This window comes from Pterocles gutturalis, unplaced genomic scaffold (assembly GCF_000699245.1).
Source record: "Pterocles gutturalis isolate BGI_N339 unplaced genomic scaffold, ASM69924v1 scaffold348, whole genome shotgun sequence".
In the NCBI taxonomy this organism is placed as follows: Eukaryota; Metazoa; Chordata; class Aves; order Pterocliformes; family Pteroclidae; genus Pterocles; species Pterocles gutturalis.
In genome coordinates, this window is record NW_010117688.1 from 1,861 (window position 1) to 21,306 (window position 19,446).

At 41.8% G+C, this 19,446-nt stretch overlaps 1 protein-coding gene across 7 annotated transcripts in view; it reads right to left on the reverse strand.

The window, feature by feature from the left end:
* Window positions 1–7,489: 7,489 nt before the first annotated feature.
* Window positions 7,490–19,446, reverse strand: part of CHN2 (chimerin 2) — a 26,540-nt gene continuing 14,583 nt past the window's right edge. For 4 of the 7 annotated variants that reach the window (XM_010075857.1, XM_010075856.1, XM_010075861.1 and 1 more), the window contains 2 exons: window positions 11,763–11,868; window positions 7,490–8,382 (listed from right to left, as the gene is read on the reverse strand). In XM_010075857.1, the coding sequence (XP_010074159.1) occupies window positions 8,211–8,382; window positions 11,763–11,868 (278 nt within the window). In that variant the 3' untranslated portion in view covers window positions 7,490–8,210. Of the gene's footprint in view, window positions 8,383–11,762; window positions 11,869–13,511; window positions 13,650–19,446 lie in introns of all 7 variants that reach the window. The other 3 variants (XM_010075855.1, XM_010075859.1, XM_010075858.1) reach the window with 1 other exon arrangement.

A 19,446-nucleotide genomic window follows, 5' to 3' on the forward strand; every position in this document is an offset into this window, starting at 1 on the left:
TCAATGTCATCTCTCAAAGTAATCTTAGTTACAACACCTAAACTGTTACTACAGTGAAAAGAAAGAAAGAAAGAAAGAAAGAAAGAAAGAAAGGAAGGAAAAAAAAATGGTGTTTGTTGCATTTCCCACTATCCTTTTTCCAAACGTTGCAGCCCTACTGTGTTCAAGTTGAAACTGAGCTCTGGAAACCTTAGATTGACAAACTACAGCCTTACCTAATTGTGTTGAGGGGACCCGTTTCTACTCATAGGAGAAGAGAGGTCCCGTCCACTGCAGACATCAGCCTTCCTGACACCGTGAACTACGCAGTGCCCATCTGCACTCTGGAACCTTTTGATTTCCGAAACATAATAACAACTTTAATCTTGATATTAAATGCAGTTATAAATATGCCAAGGGGATCCAGTGATGGCCTCAGGGGCACTAGTGAATATTGGTATCAGATCTCTTCTTTACCCTGAAGCCTCAGACCATCCAGCAAATCAGTCAGTGTAACTTGGGATTCCCAAATGTTAACCTTAAGGCCAAGGACATGCTTGAGCCTACTGTAGAAAAGAACATATGGCACTGACACCTATAAAGAGGAGAGCTCTTCTTAGATTCATATTCTCAGCAAATATTCAACAGCATGTTTGATTCTTCAGTTCTTAAACTCTAACACCGACCTGACATGAAACTGAGCAACTGGCACTTAGAAAGACAATTGCAACGCTGATACTTGCTGGCACAAGTGGGCCTTCTAGCATTCAGCATTAAAATCAGTTCTTGAAACTCCTAGATCTCAAACCCTAAATGTCACCTTATTTTAAACCAAGGGACCTCTTTGTACAGGAAAAGACTTTACAAAGAATTGGCTCTCATCCACATCAGGCTGTCTACTCAGAAGAGGCCAGCAGTAACTTCAGTTCTTCTGGCTTTAGATTTCCATGTGCTAGCAGCATCTCAAACCATAGCCTTTACCATAACTACAGGAAGGACTCCAACAATTCTTATAACAAGGAAGAACATTTTTGCTGTTGATACCAGGCTGCTGCTTAAGGCTGTGGGACTGTAGCATCCATACTCAGGCTACATCTGTCCTGCCAAAAAAAAAGTAGAGCTGGGGAGTGAGTTTGAACCCTGCACCCAGTGAATTGGCCCTGCTGTTGGTGGCAACTCCCTGGCGTGACTTTGGTCTATGTCAGTGAACACTCACTGATCAGGCATGGTTTTGAGGCAGCAAGAGCAGAGGAGTATTAACCCCTTAGGCAGGATGGATGAAACTACACCAGTTTGTCTGCCTCTGTAGTCCTCCAGCTTTATTGCAACAGGGCTTGCACCCTCAGAACACTTCAGTACACAACCACTCCTCATGGAACAGTCTAGGACATGCATTGCACCATCTCAGCCTCAGAGTATGAAAACACCAGTTTGACGGGCTGCAACACAGCCCTGGTGTTATTACAGGTGCTAAATTACAATTTTTGATTCAATGCCTCTAGTAAAAAAATACTCTCAAAGGCCACAGGTAACACCATGGGCCCCTTGAGAGGGCCTCAGTTAAGTGCAATGTAATGTGGACAGGGCAAGACTGGGCCACTTGGCATGGGAGAGGTCCTTGACCCCTTTTTGAGCAACTTGGTCTAGTGGAATGGGGTTGGAACTTGATGATCTTTAAGGTCCCTTCCAACCCAAACCATTCTATGATTCTATGATTTTATTGACTGACACAGATGTAGTCTTAAATTTTCTAATCTTACATCCAGTGCTAGCGTGGACAATATCCTTACTTACATGGGCCCTAACAGCAGCTCTATGAAGGCAAGTAGTCCCATAGTGGAACCCAAGGCGTTAGCTCAGTGCTAGTGCTCATCTTCATTCAATGGGAAGTTCAGCTTCAGGAATAAATCTGTGTCAGAATACAACAGATTCTGAAACTTGCCTTACCAACACCTGTAACTATAAGGAAGGCTCAGAACTTCATCAAAACAGACCATAAACACAGCTCCTCAAACTTTCAGTTCCTAGCCAGCCACCAGCCCTTTCTTGTATCCCATGAATTAATCCCCACAGCAGAAGCAAACAGAAGAGTGTAGGGCCCTAACACCAGCCCTGTTCTTACACTTTTATATCTGGCACCAAACTCAGTCTGATTCTTTGGATCCCAAATTGTAAACCTCATCTTCTCTTTCACTGTTATAGTATCTGAAGATAAAACTAAGGTCCTGTTCCTATAGAAGAACAGAAGAATACAGATATTTGTGCCTATTGACACCAGTACCTTTCCTAGCTCTGCAGGCCTTGCAAAAGAATTGGTTCATCCAATATCCATACTCCTAACCAAAGAAGCCACACATTGAATATAAAGACAGAGTTGATCATTATTGGTACCAGCACACTGCAGTTTTTGCAACTTCAGTAACAACTTGGTTCGTTAGGCTTCAGATTTCCAAAGTCTGTCCCCAATTTGTACTTTAATTATAAGACTCATGTCTTTAACAACAAAGCACACACCACAAATAATGGTCCCTTATTGACATCAGCCCTATTCCTAACATGGAGGGCTGTGCAGCATGCAGTAGCAATATTGGTTGCTCAATATTTGGATTCCTAACCTAACCCTAACTGTTACCTTGTTATGAATGCCTATGGACCCCAGTCTCCTAATGGTCTTGCGCAGCAGCACATGGTAAATAATATGGATCTTCATGCACATTGGTCATACCCATACCTGCCCTATAGTATAACAGAAAATAAGGTATCTTCAAATATTACCAGCAGTAATTTATGTTCTTCAAGATTAACAATTCCAAACCCTACTGCTAACCCTAGTCCTCATTCTAACTTTAATCTTAGTAATAACAAATGGCTCATACTTTGAAGAAAAGAGAGAATGCTTTGACCCCCACCTCATCAGGCCCTGCAGAGCCCTGCAATGAAGGCAGCTTCCAGCAGTGAGCTTGGTTCCTGCCATCCCCAACTGAACCCCAACAGTTTCTCTACTTATAACCAGCTGCTCACTTCTATTGTAGATTGTAAAGCACTGGCTCCCAACTGACACAAGCTTTCTTCCTAACTGCAGTCCTTACAACATCCTGCAATAATCCAGGTCCTTCAGGCTTTGAACTCCCAGTCCTGGCTCTAGCTGTAGCATCCGCATAATTATATCCAGAATATCATGCCTTCAGAGAAAGATAATGTAAAGTATGGCCCCCATGTAAGATCCATTGATGTCCTAAATCTGCAAGCCCTAGAGCATTCAGCAATAATCATAGTTCCCTAAGGTTATGATTTCTGGATCTTATCCATGATCTTTAATCAAGGAATTAATCTCTACAGCTAAAGAACATAAAAAGTATTGATGTTCTCACTCTTATCTTCACAAGCCCTATAGTCTTTTCATTCCCTTTAAACAGCTGTAGGGGATATAGCAATATAATCCTGCTTTGAAGATCCAGTTAGATGGCATTCTTCTCCTTGCATAAGTGTTTGTGAATTACCTTCCTATTCAGAGTTTTCATCAGTTCCTGGTTATTGACAGGGTGGACTGTTGGCACTCAAATCTTCTTCCTCCCTTTTCTGCAGACCTTGACTCTGTCCTTGTCAATAAAGAAATAAGAAGGTGGCCAGACGGGCTCCTGCGGCTTGTGTCCTTTGAGCAAGGTTTGGGGAGATTGCAGCATCGAGGGAGAATGTCGTCGCCTCTCCTGCTGCTGACACTTTGGGGATCTTGAACAGCTGGAGAAGTACCTGCTTGTGGACCCTTCTGTGAGCCTTCCTCCCAGCCCCATCTCCTTTTCTGCCCTCTCTGGCCTCTTCTCAGACAGCAGGGCAGCACCTACCCAGCCATCATCAGGATCAGGGGAGCAGGCTGCCTTTTCCCAGGCAGCAGCTGAAGGTGGAGCAGAAGAGGCTGTCCACTGTCTCCATCTCCAGGTGGGAGTGAGAGGGAGAGAGCAGCAGCCTAGCTGGGTTAGGAAAACACTCTCTTTCCGGATGTGTGAGTCCAGGCAGGGCCCTGTGCAAACACAGTTAATCATCTCACAGTGTCTCTTGTTTGGACAGATCTGCACTGTGCAGCATTTGAGCTTATCATAAATGTCACAGTTGCTCCACGTGCTCTGCAAACTGCTCTCAGTACCTACCTTCACTTTCACCTCCTTGCAATGTGACTTTAAGCCTTCCTTCAGCCCAGCTATTTATTACTCCAGGCACCTCTCCGAGGTCTCACCAAGACCAGAGTTTTGCCCAGTACTACGCCTGCAATCCTTCCTCCTGCCTGTGTCCGAGATTTGACAGTAACACAAAGCTCAGGTCTTTCCAAGTACCTTGTTTCAGCAGAGATCCCAAACCTGATACACTCCTTCCCAGAGTCTCAGTCCAAGTGCCCCTGCAGCTCTGGCTTGTTCACTAAGCTCAGATGTTGAGTGAGCTGTGAGACAGTTAAGCATGTATGAAAGTGTAGCCTTACCTCTTGCTTACAAATAAAATGAATGTGGTACCAATTCACCCAGTTTTGTGCTCTGTCAGACACGTTCTGTAGCTTAAAATGACATCAGCTCACAGAGCAGGGAGTTGAGAGCAAAGCCGTGTCTCCTTTGCAACTTCATTTAAAAAAGTTTTCCTGAGGAAACAATATCTGCACTTACGCTCTTTGTTTTTTTTTCAAAGTCTTCCCCTTCCTCAGTAACTTCTACCTCCTTTGTCCCATTCCAATGGTATTTACAGCGGGAGAGAGGTAATCAAGTTTCACAACAGCTGGTCTCTGGGTCGAGGAGCCCCAAATCAGTGTCTCAGTTGAGGAAACCCTTCAATAGCTCCCTGTTTGGTCTTGCCGGCCAGCTGCCTTTTCAGTAGGTGTGCTTTGGAGGCAGACACCGCACACGCTGCCTCGTCTCCGGTGCAGTGTTCCTGGGAAACAATTCCTTCACTCAGTTGCCCCGACAGGCTCGAACTATTTAAACCTGACAGCAATGAGTCTCACAAAGACAGAAGTATAAAGAAGATATTTCAGTTGTTCCACGGCACTTAGGAAAGTTACTACCTTACAAACCACTAACTTCATGTAATGTTTTACTAATCATGGCTAAGACACCTCTGCTTTAGGGGAGGCAAATCGTCACACCCCAGTATCTCCGAGGAGCGGCAGTAAGGGGGTACAGAGCTGCACCCATCACACCAGAAGACAGGGCTAGCTGAATGGCAGCCGGGAAGCACAGGTGGGTGCTGGCAGCAGGGGCCTGCTGCTGCGCCTGCAGCACTCTGCCAGAGGCCTTCTCCAGTAGCTGGAAGGGAACAAGGCTCCTGACGAACATCTGGCTGCGGACAGGCTGCAGGGCAGTCAGACACAGGTATCTCACCTGCTTCCAGAGGAGCAGTGCGGCATTCCCCTTGAGATGAAATGACCTCGCAGGGAAGTTACAGCAGCTCTAACATGGACTCCTGGAGTATCTTTTAAATGACTCTTACTCCCCTCTAGTAGTGCCTCATGCGAGGTAAATCATCACACTCTTGCTGAATGCTTTGAAGCAAAGGGAAAGAAGTCAGATCCATTTTTTTCTGCGCACTGGAATATAGGCATGAATTAAAGATAAATACACTTTTTCTTCTGTTTTAGCAGTCAGTTTTGCAGAGAAAAGTCTGCTGCCTTTTTATTTCCTTGACTGGCACGCAGACGATCAGATCTCAGAGGTGCTGCCCAGCCATAGGTGCAGCAGGGATGGCCACAGGAAGTCTGAGGCGAGAGACGAAGTGTACCCAGCACAAGGTGGCACTGATGAGGTACGGAAGGGACAGGGTCCTCTGACCTCCGTGCTCAGTACGCTCCTGAGGACCCTGGCCATTGTTAGCCGAGACTAACATGGACAACTCATTAGGTATCTGTGGTTTAAGACGCAGAATCATACTCTTCCCTCTGTCTTACAGCTTAGAAATTTCTGCCATCCAGAGACACTGTGCATGGGTATTTCTAAACACACTGCTTTGTAGTGCCATTGAGTCCTTAGGGATGGGACATATGTTGAAGACCCCAGATTTTGAGATATGTCAAAGCTACCAGTTTGTTAGTGGTAGAGAGAAAGGGAGAAACTGAAGCAGAATGGCTTGCTTGTCTTCCTACAAAAACAGAAAAAAGGGTACTAAAATACTGTTCCTGCCTTAAAAAAACCAACTCATTACTGAATTGACCAGAAAAAATAAAAGAAAATCATTGTTAGTCAAATGTCTGTGTTCAAGGGAGTGGAAAAGGGCTCTGATGGCATTGATTCTCGGAAATTGATTGGACTGATATTGCAATTTGTTGCTTGCTTAAAGTTTTACACAGAAGTGGTTCAGGGTGGCCACAGAAAATAAATGTGTGTATAGGCTTGGCTGTGGTAGTGTGTGCATCCAAGTGCCAATCTGAAACTGCTGACATTCAGTAAAACTGTTCAAAGTTTTCCAACTAGGAAAGTTTCTAGCAATGTCAGGATGGTAATTAGCCATTGATTTTCATTTGGCAGCTTGCCGTGTGGTCAGACAGACACCAGAACTCTTTAACACATTTAATGGGATTTTTCCTTCCATTTACACTATCATAAATTACAAAGCATATTTCACTTCACAAAATAAAACCATTTCCAGATCATTTTTATGACAGTATTAAGTAGTACATAACCTACAACAAATAGTCCCGTACAAGTCAGGAGGATCTATGGAAGTATTGGGAACTCAGACTATTTAGCATTTGCTCTGCAATCTGGGTTAATCTATCTAGCCCTTGGTTATTTCTCTAGAATATGACAAATTTACAGTCATACCTTCCACCTCCCTTCATTACCGTAGTTACACATATTTTTCAATTTGAATAGAAACATGTGCTCCCTGAAATAATTCAGGAAACTGTATCACTGAGTTACCAAGCATATGATACAAATGATGAAGATGAGGGATTATAATATTTTTTGTATTGAAAATTGAGTTTGGTAGTAAAGTGTGTTGATTTTCTATGCTTGCAGAAACATCTCATGCTGAGAAACAGTTTTAACATTAGGAATAAGTTGCAGTTAGACTATGAACTCTGCAGATCAATGTTTGTGAGGGGAGAAAAATATTAAAATTTGGTAATAATTAAATTTACCAACTCCCACATTTCCTACACATTCTTTCTTTTTTTAATTTTTTTTCTTTTTTTTAAACAAACCATCAGGAAACACATTCAAGATAAATACCTACATTTTTTAGCAGATTTACTGTACGTTTATAAATACAGAAACATGACAAAACATAACTCGATTTTTACAGAAAAAAACAAATCCTTCATAATTAACCCAAAAAAGTGCTAACTTTTCAACAAGGCCAGAAAATATCCAGTGTCCCAGCATCACTTAACTCACATATTACTATAATCCAAGAAAAAACTGGCATGTGATACTGATACTACCACCAGGACTTTTGAAAAATTCTCAATAACACATTTTACATGGGAGTAAAAAAAAAAAAAAAGGCAGAGAAAAGAGAAAATACTATATGTTTTGGGAAATAGCAAATGGCTAAAAGTGTACAATCTTAGGATGCTACTGCCCAAAAGCGAAGAAACCTAAGGAAAGCTGGAATACACCGAAGAAAAGAATTCTCCTTTAAAACACTTACAATGAAAGAGGTATGTCAGGATAATACTGCATTAGTGATAATTGTTTTCAATATATCATAGCAAAAATGCAGGAAAGAATTACGTGGAAAATAATCAATGCACTGCATTGATTTATAGTTTGTTAAAATAAAATGCCATTCTTTCAGGTAAAGTAAAAATAGCTTTATAATATAGGTTCTGTTTCACAACTGACATATATAATTATGTCTCATGGAGAGGGAAATGTATAGGCGTATACAAGTAACACTGATTAAGTACCTTTTTCCTTCTCTAGCCATATTAAAATACGTTTTGTGTTTCTTAATAAGTTAACAATAAAATTGTTTGCAACTTTGCAAAACAAATATACATCTGAGGCAAGGCAAAAGATACAAGGTAAGAGGATTTTTTCTGACCTTTTTTTTTCCCTTCTACAAAGAGGCATATGTCTATGAGACATAAGCTTTCCCTAAACATTTTGGCATCCATCTGCAACTTTGCAGAAATTGAAGTGCAGTCAAGGAACTTCTCCTTTATGTTTAAAAAAATGTAAAGAAATGTTGGTTTTTCTTCAAACTAATTATTTTAAAACAAACGGCTTTGAAGATATGCCTCTCTTTGTCTAAAAGAGAACATCTTCATTTTCTATTAGAATCTGCACAATTAACTTCTGGTACCGCATGTCATTCAGTGTAGCAAGGGTACTGTCCTCTGGAGGTCTCATTAAAGTAGGCCCAAACACTATGCCCAGATTTTCAGCATTCATAAAATTCTCCTTTTCATGCAAGGTAACCCTAAAAGAGAAAAAAAAAAAAATGAAAAAAAAGGTAAGGAGTTGTTTACTTCCCAGAAGAAAGGAATATATGCATTTTCATCTGTAGTCCAGCTTCACATCAAGCATTGGTAGATAATGGCAATTTTCAGTAACAATTTTTACTTTCACTCATATAGTAACTGTTTCCACAGCAAGTGCAATGCAATTACAGTGGGGCTGTGATTTCCAGTGCCTTTCAATACCCCTCCTGTGACTCTTAAGTGATTTTTTTCCATATGGCTATCCATTAGGGTATAAGAATTAGTGACAATTGCTTTTCTGAAAAGCATAATCATGGTTTAAATGGTGATGTATGGAGCAGTCCTCTACTCTGCAGTAATTACAGTTCTCTGGTGCATTGTGCTTGGTGAGCACCACACTGGGGGTGTGGATGTGCTTCCTGAATCTGAACTTAGATTTTCTTTTGACTACCAGTGACCGCCATGCTTCCAGCCTGCAGGAAGCCACCTGTTCACACATTTCAGGCCAACCAACAGCTGAGTGACTCTGACGACTCATTACACATTAGGAGCTTGCTGAATCCTGGAGCAGTCCAGAGAGGTGGCTTGCTGAAGTCAGACTGCTACAAATGCCATCTATCCTTGACAGAGAACAGAGGCACTTCCAGGAAAGAGCCCAGGCTGTTTTGTTCCCTGATACGGGCCATATAATGTAAATACCAAAAAAGGCAGCCTGCATGTGGCTGGAGCAAACACAAGCTGCCGAGGATGCAGAGAAGTCATCCCTTAGGTCTGCTGGAAAAACGCAAGATGTGCTCAGCGTTTCCCTCCAGGTAACAGAGCTGGGTCCCATCCGTGTTGTCCCAGCAAGCCTTTGGCATTTGAGTTCAGTCCTGAGAGTGCTCTTGCACTGCAGTGTAGGGACAGCTGTGGTCCCTTCATTGGTCATGGGTCCCTCACGGACCAGACACTTGCTGTTACTAAGCAGAGTACAGGTGAAATTTCACATCTCCTCCAACTCCATGTGCCAGGGTGGAGCACATCTGGTTTTGGAACCAGCTCTGCTGGCAACAGCTGAGACCACCCCTGGCCATGGCAATTCCCAGCTGGGCAGCAGCAGATTCACTCATGCCATCAAGGGAGCACAAAGAGCCTGAAACCAGAAATAATCTGGTCTTCCCTTGTTTGCAAGGTCCTTGTAGGACTACTATTGGCTCTCTGCAGAGAGTGGCTCTGTCACAGAAAAACACTCTTCCTCTTTGCTTTCAGGACAAAAGTCCATTAGTGCCCCTACTCACAGATAACCTCCTCATCTTCTAGCATGGATATGTTAGCTGGGCTTTGCAAGGAGAAAAGACAATGCCACGGCCGCCTAGCCCAAGCCACCTCTGCACAAGTGTGCGTGTAACACTCTGCTTTCCATCTGTGGCTGTATGCAGCAGAGATGTTGAACAGCTATGTGATGCCACATACATCTTACTAGCACCTCTGTGCAGGAGTGTGGGGCTTCTTGCCTGGCCTGGGGTGACCACAGAGAAGATTCAGCTGCACAGTTTCACTGCAACGTCAGCATGGATGGAGTTGTATGTGTTTCGCCACAGGGGGGACTGCTCAGGCTATTGTATTTCCTCCAATTTTGAGCAAAAAGTTATCAGAAAGAATGTTCCATTTGACTAAAGAAAACAATTAATTAATTGACTGACAAGCTCATTTATCATTGCTTGTATTGTCCTCTGCTGGATTTTCCTGACTGTACTCGGTTATTCTTTCAATGGAGGAGGAAGAAAGTCAATAAAGACAATAAACAGATTCAGGGAAAGTAGCTCTAATTTTTCAAAAGCAATACAAAAGTTACTCAACTTTGATTAAGCTCAATTAGGTGTCCCTTCCATTTGATAAATAAATATGAAGTGCTTTAAGCAGCAACTCAGTGCAGTTTGTTTTCTGGTGAGAAACAGTGCTGGTGTAGAGGCTGTGATCCTGCAGTCTGTACATAAACAGACTCCCTGCCACCAGGGCATGTTTTCTCCATGCAGGAAGAGTCCCATGGGGCTGGAGTTGGGACTCTATATTTACTCTACAGAAAGTGTAGTCTGAACCTAAACAATCCTTCCCTCTTTCCACACTCAGATCTCTCCAACAGATTCTCCATAGGAACTGACATGCACTTGATTTCTGTGCAGATGCTGACAGCTACAATTTGGAAAAGGAGAGGAAACTCGTTTCATGACTTGCAGGTGTTTGAGAGAGAAAGATTAATCATCTGTTTGGACTTTTTTTTTGTTTCATCAGTAGTTCAGCTCAACAGCTGAACCAAAGACTGTACTGCAGTTTACGAAAAAGAAAGAGGGCAAGTCAATTCTTGGCTATTAAAAATTTGTTGCCAGGACATGACGTACTGATGCTGTATGCAGGTCCCTGGCTTGTCTACAGCCTCCATGGGCCTTCTTAAAAGCCAACATGGTTCATCCTGAGTTGTCCATGCGTATGTGCTGACAAAGGGTGGGTGTCTGCACATGTCATTTCTGCAGAGTCCAAAGAAGCTCCTGCATACCCAGGTAATGTCTCATCAAAAGGTAAAATTACTTAGTTGTAATGACCTGAGCTGATTGAAAATGAGGAAAAGTCTCTGCATAATGAGAACTTGATGGAGCATGAAATGCGCTTCACAAAGCTCTCCGATGCAGTTTTATGTGAGTTGAGGACTTTTTTTTCATGCTGCAGCTCAAACCCAGAAAATACTCCAAATTTGCAACTGTGCTGCAAGTAGTGGGACAACTAAGAAGAGATCAACAATGAAATTTAGGTACTTTTGAAAATTTTGCATGTCTTATGACTAAAGAAGCTTTGGAAAGCAAATGAGGCAGAGTGTGCTTAAAACCAAAAGAGATAGGAAATAACTGCCAAGGGCCTGTACTGCTTCTACTAGTTGTATAAAAAATAGGCCCTGCTTGTTTCTTGGCTTAACTGTGATGTGAGCAAACAACTTGTAAGAGACGGCTCTTTCCTTTTAGGGTTATCGTTCAGGAAGACAAACCAGGAGGTACGGGGAGGCATAAACAAAGTGTGATCAAGTGACTTGCTGCAGCACATCTAGCGTATCTCTGAAGTACCTACCATCCTGGTATTTTTCATATATTATCTGCCTCAGAGAAATGTGGCAAATCTCAATTAACTTTTCAAAGACTTGCAATGATCTGCCAGCAAAAGGATCTGTGCTATGTATGTGCATAGCGTATCTGCAGTTATACAAACATAGCTTTCCTGTGTATTTGCAGCATTATTGTTTTAGTGGCAGTGCCCTAATGGAAGCTTAATTGGTACTTTCAGCAATATCTCTCTTTCAAAGCAGAAAATTGTTAAGCTCTTCAAGAATTATCCTACATGCCAATTAACTCACTTTTTCAGATGAATCATTAGGTATCTAAGCGTCTCATAGTGAGCAGCAGGGAGTAACATCAACACTTCATGTATTGCTTCTAGTCGTTCATCAGGATTGGAGATTTCTGTAAAAACACCAAACAGGATTAATGCTAATAGGGCTTTCCATTTGTAAACACCAATAATTAAGGAAGCTAAATTATTATTACGGAGTAATTTACAAGCCATTGACTGTGCTTGGAGGGATAAATATTAAACTCATAAACATGGGGATTATCAGCAACTTCTGCATCCTCAAAAAAAAAAGGCTTTACAAACAAATCAGCAACAAAGACCACCCAATAGTAATCTCTATGGTCTGAGCTCTATCTACAGGCCTGTACAGGTACAGTATCCAAGCTTCATGAAGTGCTTCATAATACTCTGCCCAGAACTGGCTCTTTAAAATCTTACATAAGATTACTTCCACTAGCCTTCAACACCAGATAGGAGTGTGGATATATGCTTTAGAGACTGTGTTTGAATATATAAATTTAGCTAGACATTGAAATAACATGGAATTACATAAACAAAGATTCCTGAACATCTTTAAATGTGTAGGTCTCAGTGATTGGAGAGCATCAGTGCTCATTTGGCAATCTCTCTAAAAATCTGAGCAGGATTTACATTTATTTTACATGAAAAGTGTGGATCCCTAAGGTGTGAACTGAGTCAGAGTTATATTTGCTGTGTGACTTTCCATCCAAATGGCACCAGGAGCTTCAAATTTTAGATTAAGAATCTTTGAGAGATTGGTGTGTTTTTCATAGGACTAGTGACAAGCAAGAATAATTTTGCTGACAAGGAGGAAGAGGAGAGTGCAGGAGAAAGGTATCTGGGGTTGCATGGGGAGGGTGAGGTGGGGTAACTCAGAGGGGAAGGGAAGGCAGCACAGTCACACAGCCAGACCACTCTTCCTGCTGCTTATCATATATTGGGTGCCATTTCAAAATTACTAAGGATATTTTTAAAAGAAGAAAGCATGCTACTTCTTAGACACCTCAGGTCTTTGACATTTTTTGCTAATAACCTGACTTTGATGCAATTTACTTAGTGAGTTTTCATGAGTGACTATCATTATGTGGAAGTCTGTGCCCCGGAGAGCAGAATTTGAGGCAAATCTCAGCTCTCTCTGACAACATTATGGCAATGAATGCTGCTGTCCTCCTCCCTCTCTGGTAGCACACACCCATGACCTGCAGGCTATGGGCAGGGGGTAAATGCATGTGCCTCCCACCTGGACACAGGTTAGATACTGTAGGACCTAAGGAACAGTGGATGCACCTGAACTGCAGGGCGGGTGTGGTTTGTGGTGTGCCTCATTGCTCTGATCCCTCACCGACTGAAGGAGGGGATATGCTTGTCAATGGTGCAGATTTGTTGCCAAAGGAGGCCATGAGATTGGAGATGGGGAAAGTGGTGAGGAAATGGGAAGCACCCTCCAAGCTCACACTGTTCACTCATCCCTGACCTGTCACGCATCACCCAGTCTCACATGTGTCTGCGGATGGGACAGCAGCCCTGGGATGGTGTACCTGCATGATGGCCCATCTGCAATAACATTCAGGCAAAAGCTTCATGTGAAAGAAGGACATGGCAGAGGAGTAATAAACAGAACAATGCCCTTGCTTCCAATTTATTGCCTGTCTTTTCTTTTTCTTCAATGTGGACAGCTTTTTGGATGGGAAATGTAATTAAAGACCGGTACAAATTACTATGCAATACTTACTTGCTGCCTCTATGAACTTGGAATAGGTGTCGTAGGTGATCACGGGAATTGGTAAGTCTCTGAAGTATAGCTTCAGGGCTCCAGCAATGATGTTTATGTCTGGATAAATACTGGCAGAAATATCAGCCTTGTCACCATCTAGAAGAGGAGGAAAAGCAGACTTTTTGAAACCAGGTGAATTTTGACTGAAGCAAGGCTAGGCTTCTAATTCAGATTTATTGTGTCCAACCTGACAAGAAAAAACAACCTGAAAGCGTTTGGAAGGCTTAAATGAGAATATATTGCTACCAGCTTTACTGTATATGAATGAGGAATGATAGTTTCTTTACCTTTTAGTAAACAATTTAATTGATTACGTCTTTTGGAGCGGCTGGTGATTACATATACAATATTTGCAGTGTACCATCGCACACATAGTGTTTTAATGTTGGATGAAAAATCATGTTAATAATATATTTATTGAATTTGGCCCATTTATTATTCACTGAAAATAAGCTATTAATAACTTGTTCTGATGATGTATTTTGTATCTACAGGTCAATGCACAGGAGTATGGACCATTCTCTTCATTTTCACTTGGGGAAATAAAGGCACAGAGAAATAAATTTCCAATGACCCTCAGGAGATCAGTAGAAAAAATCAGAGTAAACATCCAAATCTTGTAAGTCCTGCACCAAGCTATCTAACTTATTAGCTAGTAAGAAAGCTGCCTTATTGTCTGTACGTCCTCTAACATCTTCATATTTGACTTATTTGTTTATAGCAAATGTTTGAATTTAAATAGACATGCTACGGCATTTAGCTATACAATTTATTCTGAAATGTGAATTGCAATTTGTTAAATTAATATGGATGCTTGTAATAGATGAACAGCTAAACAGATGGATTATGCAGCTGAAATGACATACATTTTGTTTGACACATATTATAACACAGTCAGTCAGAACTCCATTATGGAGCACTTTTAATCACATGACCTTAACATTTACAAGTGTAAGCTCTTGACCAACGCATGGCTTCCAACAAGTGAAATTACAAGAACAAGCAGCGAGCACTATTATTTTTCAAGTTCAAGTGTTCCAATGTTCAAACATCTGTTCTGTACTACCTAGTACCCTCATACCCGCATTTTCTCCAGACCAAGACATTCTGCTGTCCTGCCCTCCTGAGGCCTGTCCTTGGCGGTCTTCCAGTAGAAAGATGGGGTAGGACATTGGTCAAGCAGGGGCTGAGGCTGTTTGGATTTAATCCCAGCTTTACTTCAGACTCCTTTGAGATCACTTATACCCTGTAGTCCTTATTTCCCACGTTTCAAGTGAGGATAATAGCATTTCCCTTGCAGGAGGTGGTAAAGATTAAGACCAGATGGTGAGTGGGGCAATGTGAGGTTATGCTTGCTTGAACAATGGAGAGGAGTTTGCTGGTATCTGCCAGGGGGTGCAAGCACTAGCTTGGGCTGTTACCACCGAGGTGCTGACACGCTGCAAAGCAGATGAGGGGGTGCGCGTGATACATGGTGTCTAAGATGGTGATAAAGGCTTTCACAGCAGAGTAAAAGAGTTTATATTGATTGTAGACATTTTATACAAACTTATGGTGTGAATCTTGAAGGGATACATCCTGTCCAATGTATGCACATAATTCTCATTAAGACTAACAGCACTACATGTTCTCATCAAGAGGAGATTATATGCTTAAGTGTTTAAAACAAGCAGCCTTTCTTGATGCAGCTGAGCAGTCTCAATGCATCCATCAGCATTTAATTTAACACAGCATCAATAAGCCCTAGGAGGATGTTTACACTGCCCCAATCTTTTGTTTAATCCACACATTCCAGGCACAGTAGCATTAGTGTTGTAAAGCTTTGTGTGGAGAGCTCTATTTAATTGATGGACACTGAACACGCAAAATGCTCTACTGAAAACAGATACCTCCAAGGAGCCAGCAGCTGCATCAGAACAGATATAGCAAAGCAGGAGGTTGCATCTATTATCCAGGTCACCAGTACACTAAATGGAAGTGTTATTTATTTAGTACTTTTACAAAGCAGCCCAGAAAGCTTCCTTAAAGGGGCACTTCAGCTAGAGGTGCTTCAAACTACAATGTACTTCATACACACCTCTTATTTACATATTCGCTTACTGTAGGAAAAATGCATTAATTCCCATGTCAAAGATTTTTCTCTTCACTTCAGAGACAAGTGTACATCCATTGGAAATGCAGTGAAGATTATTTTAAACTGAGCCTAACAATACATATGTTCTAATATACCTATACATTTCTGCAATGGATATGTAGGGGAAAGTGGATTTTTATTTTCCTTTGGTAGATTTTGGATTGTATTTTTTTCTTCTCCTTCCTTTCAGTTTCAGCAATTGAAGGCCCTTAGCAGGCTGCTCTTACCCTCACCAAATTCTTGGATTTATATTTTTATTTAAACACACTTAAAATTCAAAGCACTAAGAAAGAAAAGTAAAGTTATGTCAGTGAAGTTATGACACACATTTCACAGAGGATTCTTTGCAGTAGCATACTGTATGAACTACAACATTTTTACATGGTACCTTCTGCATTACCACAATAATTTTTTTAACTCTTCAGTACAGTAACTCTCCTCAGATTGTAATTACTATTTTCAGTACTGTTGCAGTGGCCATATGTTAATACTTTTTTTTTTTTTCATTTTGGATTACTAACATATAGTTCATTTCAGCTTTACAAATCTATTACTACTCAAACCCTGTAATTTCTTTTTCCTTGTTACTTTGACTCTCAACATATTCTGTTGCATTATGTTGGAGTTTGAAGACAAAGAAAGTCTTTATTCTGATCCTTAAAGGTTTCAGCTGACTTTGGATGCCATAGAAATATATGAATAGTTTATTAGAGAATTAAATGGAATAAGTATCACATTCTTAAAGCCTCAGCTATGCCTTCTGAATACTGAATTACATTTCTACTTAGATTCCTTTTTTCTTAACACTTTGTTTTTATTGCAAAACCTTTGCCATGCTAATGTGCTTCTGTGGTTTTTCTTGGATTTGGCATTTGACAGGTTTTCAGCTACACTGGCAAAAGACTGTGAGTTAGGATGCCTCTCAGTACTCATGTAATATTTAACTGCATAATATTTTTAGCAAGTGTATTGTACCAGCCAGTCATAGAAACACGTGGAGGGACAGAATGCACTGGTGACAATGGCAGCTCTGTGGATAAAGCACACAATGAGAGTTTTCTGGATGCCACAATGCCACAGCTCAACAATGCTGACAGAGAGCAACTGTCATTCTACAGCACCAACATTCACCAGATTAAATAAATCCACATTATTCCCTTCCTTCTCATTACAAAAATCACTAAAATGAAACATTGTCAGTGCCTCTAGAGAGCCCAAGGCCAATTTACAGTAGGGGTATTTACACTGCTTTGGCTTTGGAAAGGAGCCTTAGTTTAAATCAGATGAGGACCATCTTCTCCCTGTTTTAAAACCAGCTATCACGGCTTTGTTGGGCTCAAATAATGTTACATGGGATACCATTCTCTTCCCGAGCTGTTAACTTTCAAACCTGCCTTTGCTCTTCTGTTCTCACTATAATTCTTTGGAAGCAACAAGTGAGTGTCCCATTGGCAAGGCAGAATTAGTCAGAGGGAGGGCTGGCTTCTCTTCATTGTGCCCCCTCAGCTGCACATGAAATCAGAAGGAGAGGTAACCTAGGGCTGAGTCAGCCCCTGCACCTCATCCCTGTATCATCCTGTCTTCTGGCTCCTGTGGCTTGACAAAGACGTTGGGAAACCAGAAATCTTGATGGCATTATTTGAATGATGTGTCCTGTGCATTAAATGGGAGGATTCCTTGCTTGCTTATTTTCAAACCCATTTATTAAAAGCTGTATTTCCAGAGATGCAAAAGTGCACTGGCATTCTAGCCAGGTGCCTGAGGACTGACTCGGAGATGATGGGCAGGGAGGGACCTCTGTAACACCAGAGTGCAGTGCTACTGCGGTATAACCCTTCTTGTAAACCCCTCAACTTCCATTTTAAAACTAGTTAAGCTTTTTATCCCTGCTCTTATTAGAAGGTTGTTTCAGAGTCTTACTTTCAAGTGGTTAAAAAATGGTCTTTAAATTGTCAAGCTAAGTTTATTCCTGGCCAGTGTATATCTTTTAGTACTGTGCCAAGACTATACATTAGATTAAAGAGCTCTCTCCTCTGGTTCACACCCCTGCTCTTGGCTTCTCCTTTAACTATGCTAAGTCCTTTTAAAACACATTTACCTTCTTCTATGCAGTGTGCTCCAGAGATGCCTGAGATAGTGACATGGCCACCGATATCACTGTTTCTGTTGCAACGCCTATGTATTAACCAGAACTGATCAGGAATTTTCCATTTTATATTTCAGACACAAATTTTCTCTTTAAAATTTTTTTTTTTTTTACTTTTGTAAAAAATATGTTAATTTCTTGTAGTTAACATGGAAACAAAAGTTCCCATAAATAAAACTCCCACAAACTTGACTTTCTGGGCAGAAAATGAAATTTGAACAAACACCTTCCAGGCATTGCTGGAGGTTAGCCCTGCCGCCTGGCTTGTCATAGCTCTCTTCTCTCCCAGCTCTGTCACCTGGGACAGAGATCTGGGATATTCCACATCCTTGGGACAGTCCACTCCCTGCTGCTCTGGCTTCTAGGGCTAAGCAAGGGTAACTGGGCAGCAGAAAAGCGATGTTCCTAACTGTGGGGCTAGGATGCAGAAGAGAGGGTGGGGTCCCTGTCTCTGTAAACTTGGATCTGACAGGGAAACAGGCCCTGAGCTGTCAGGTTGGAAGTGTCTTGCCAATTCAACATTCTGCCAGCTGACAACCACCTCCAAGCTGCACAGCCCACAAGTCATAACAAAAAATCTATTTAGGTTTTCTTTAAGTCCCTTCCTGCAAAAAAAAACCCAACTCCTGCTTTTCCATCTCCATTCAGGGAGAAAACATTTTCAAAACCATGAAGTGAAATTCTCAGCTTCTGGTCTCAGCAATACTCTGGTCATGCAGTTCTTATAACAAGGTTTTGTTCACTGTCCCACTGCTTTTAGCATTATTCATGGCAACGCTCTCTCTTTCCTTTCCTATCTCTTTTCTCTCATAAGACTGTCAAAAAAAGATGAAGATGCAGCTTTTTATCAATTTATGCCAAATGGTTTTCCCCACAGCCTTTGTATACAGACTTGGTTCTTACTTTCTCCACTTCTGTGTTTATCCATGGTTTTTTTTTTCCTTTGGAAATCTGATACTACTAGTGACCTTACTCTTCCAGTTTCTCGGTGCTGCCTTCTTTGCCAGTAAATCACATTTTCTTCCTTGCTGTGGGTCTAATTGAATCAGTCATAGAATCATAGAATGGTTTGGGTTGGAAGGGATCTTAGAGATCATCTAGTTCCAACCCCCCTGCCATGGGCAGGGACACCTCCCACCAGACCAAGTTGCTCAAAGCCTCATCCAGCCTGGCCTTGAACACCTCCAGGGATGGGGCATCCACGACTTCCCTGGGCAACCTGTTCCAGTGTCTCACCGCCCTCACAGTAAAGAATTTTGTCCTTATATCTAGTCTAAATTTGCCCTCTTCCAGTTTAATTCTATCACCCCTTATCCCATCGCTGCATGCCCTTGTAAAAAGTCCCTCCCCAGCTTCCCTGTAGCCCCCTTCAGGTACTGGAAGTCCGCTATAAGGTCACCCCGGAGCCTTCTGTTCTCCAGGCTAAACAACCCCAACTCTCTTAGCTTGTCCTCATAGGGGAGGTGCTCCAGCCCTCTGATCATCTTCATGGCCTTCCTCTGGACCCGTTCCAACAGCTCAATGTCCTTCTTGTGCTGGGGGGCCCAGACCTGGATGCAGTACTCCAGGTGGGGTCTCAAGAGAGCAGAGCAGAGGGGCAGAATCACCTCCCT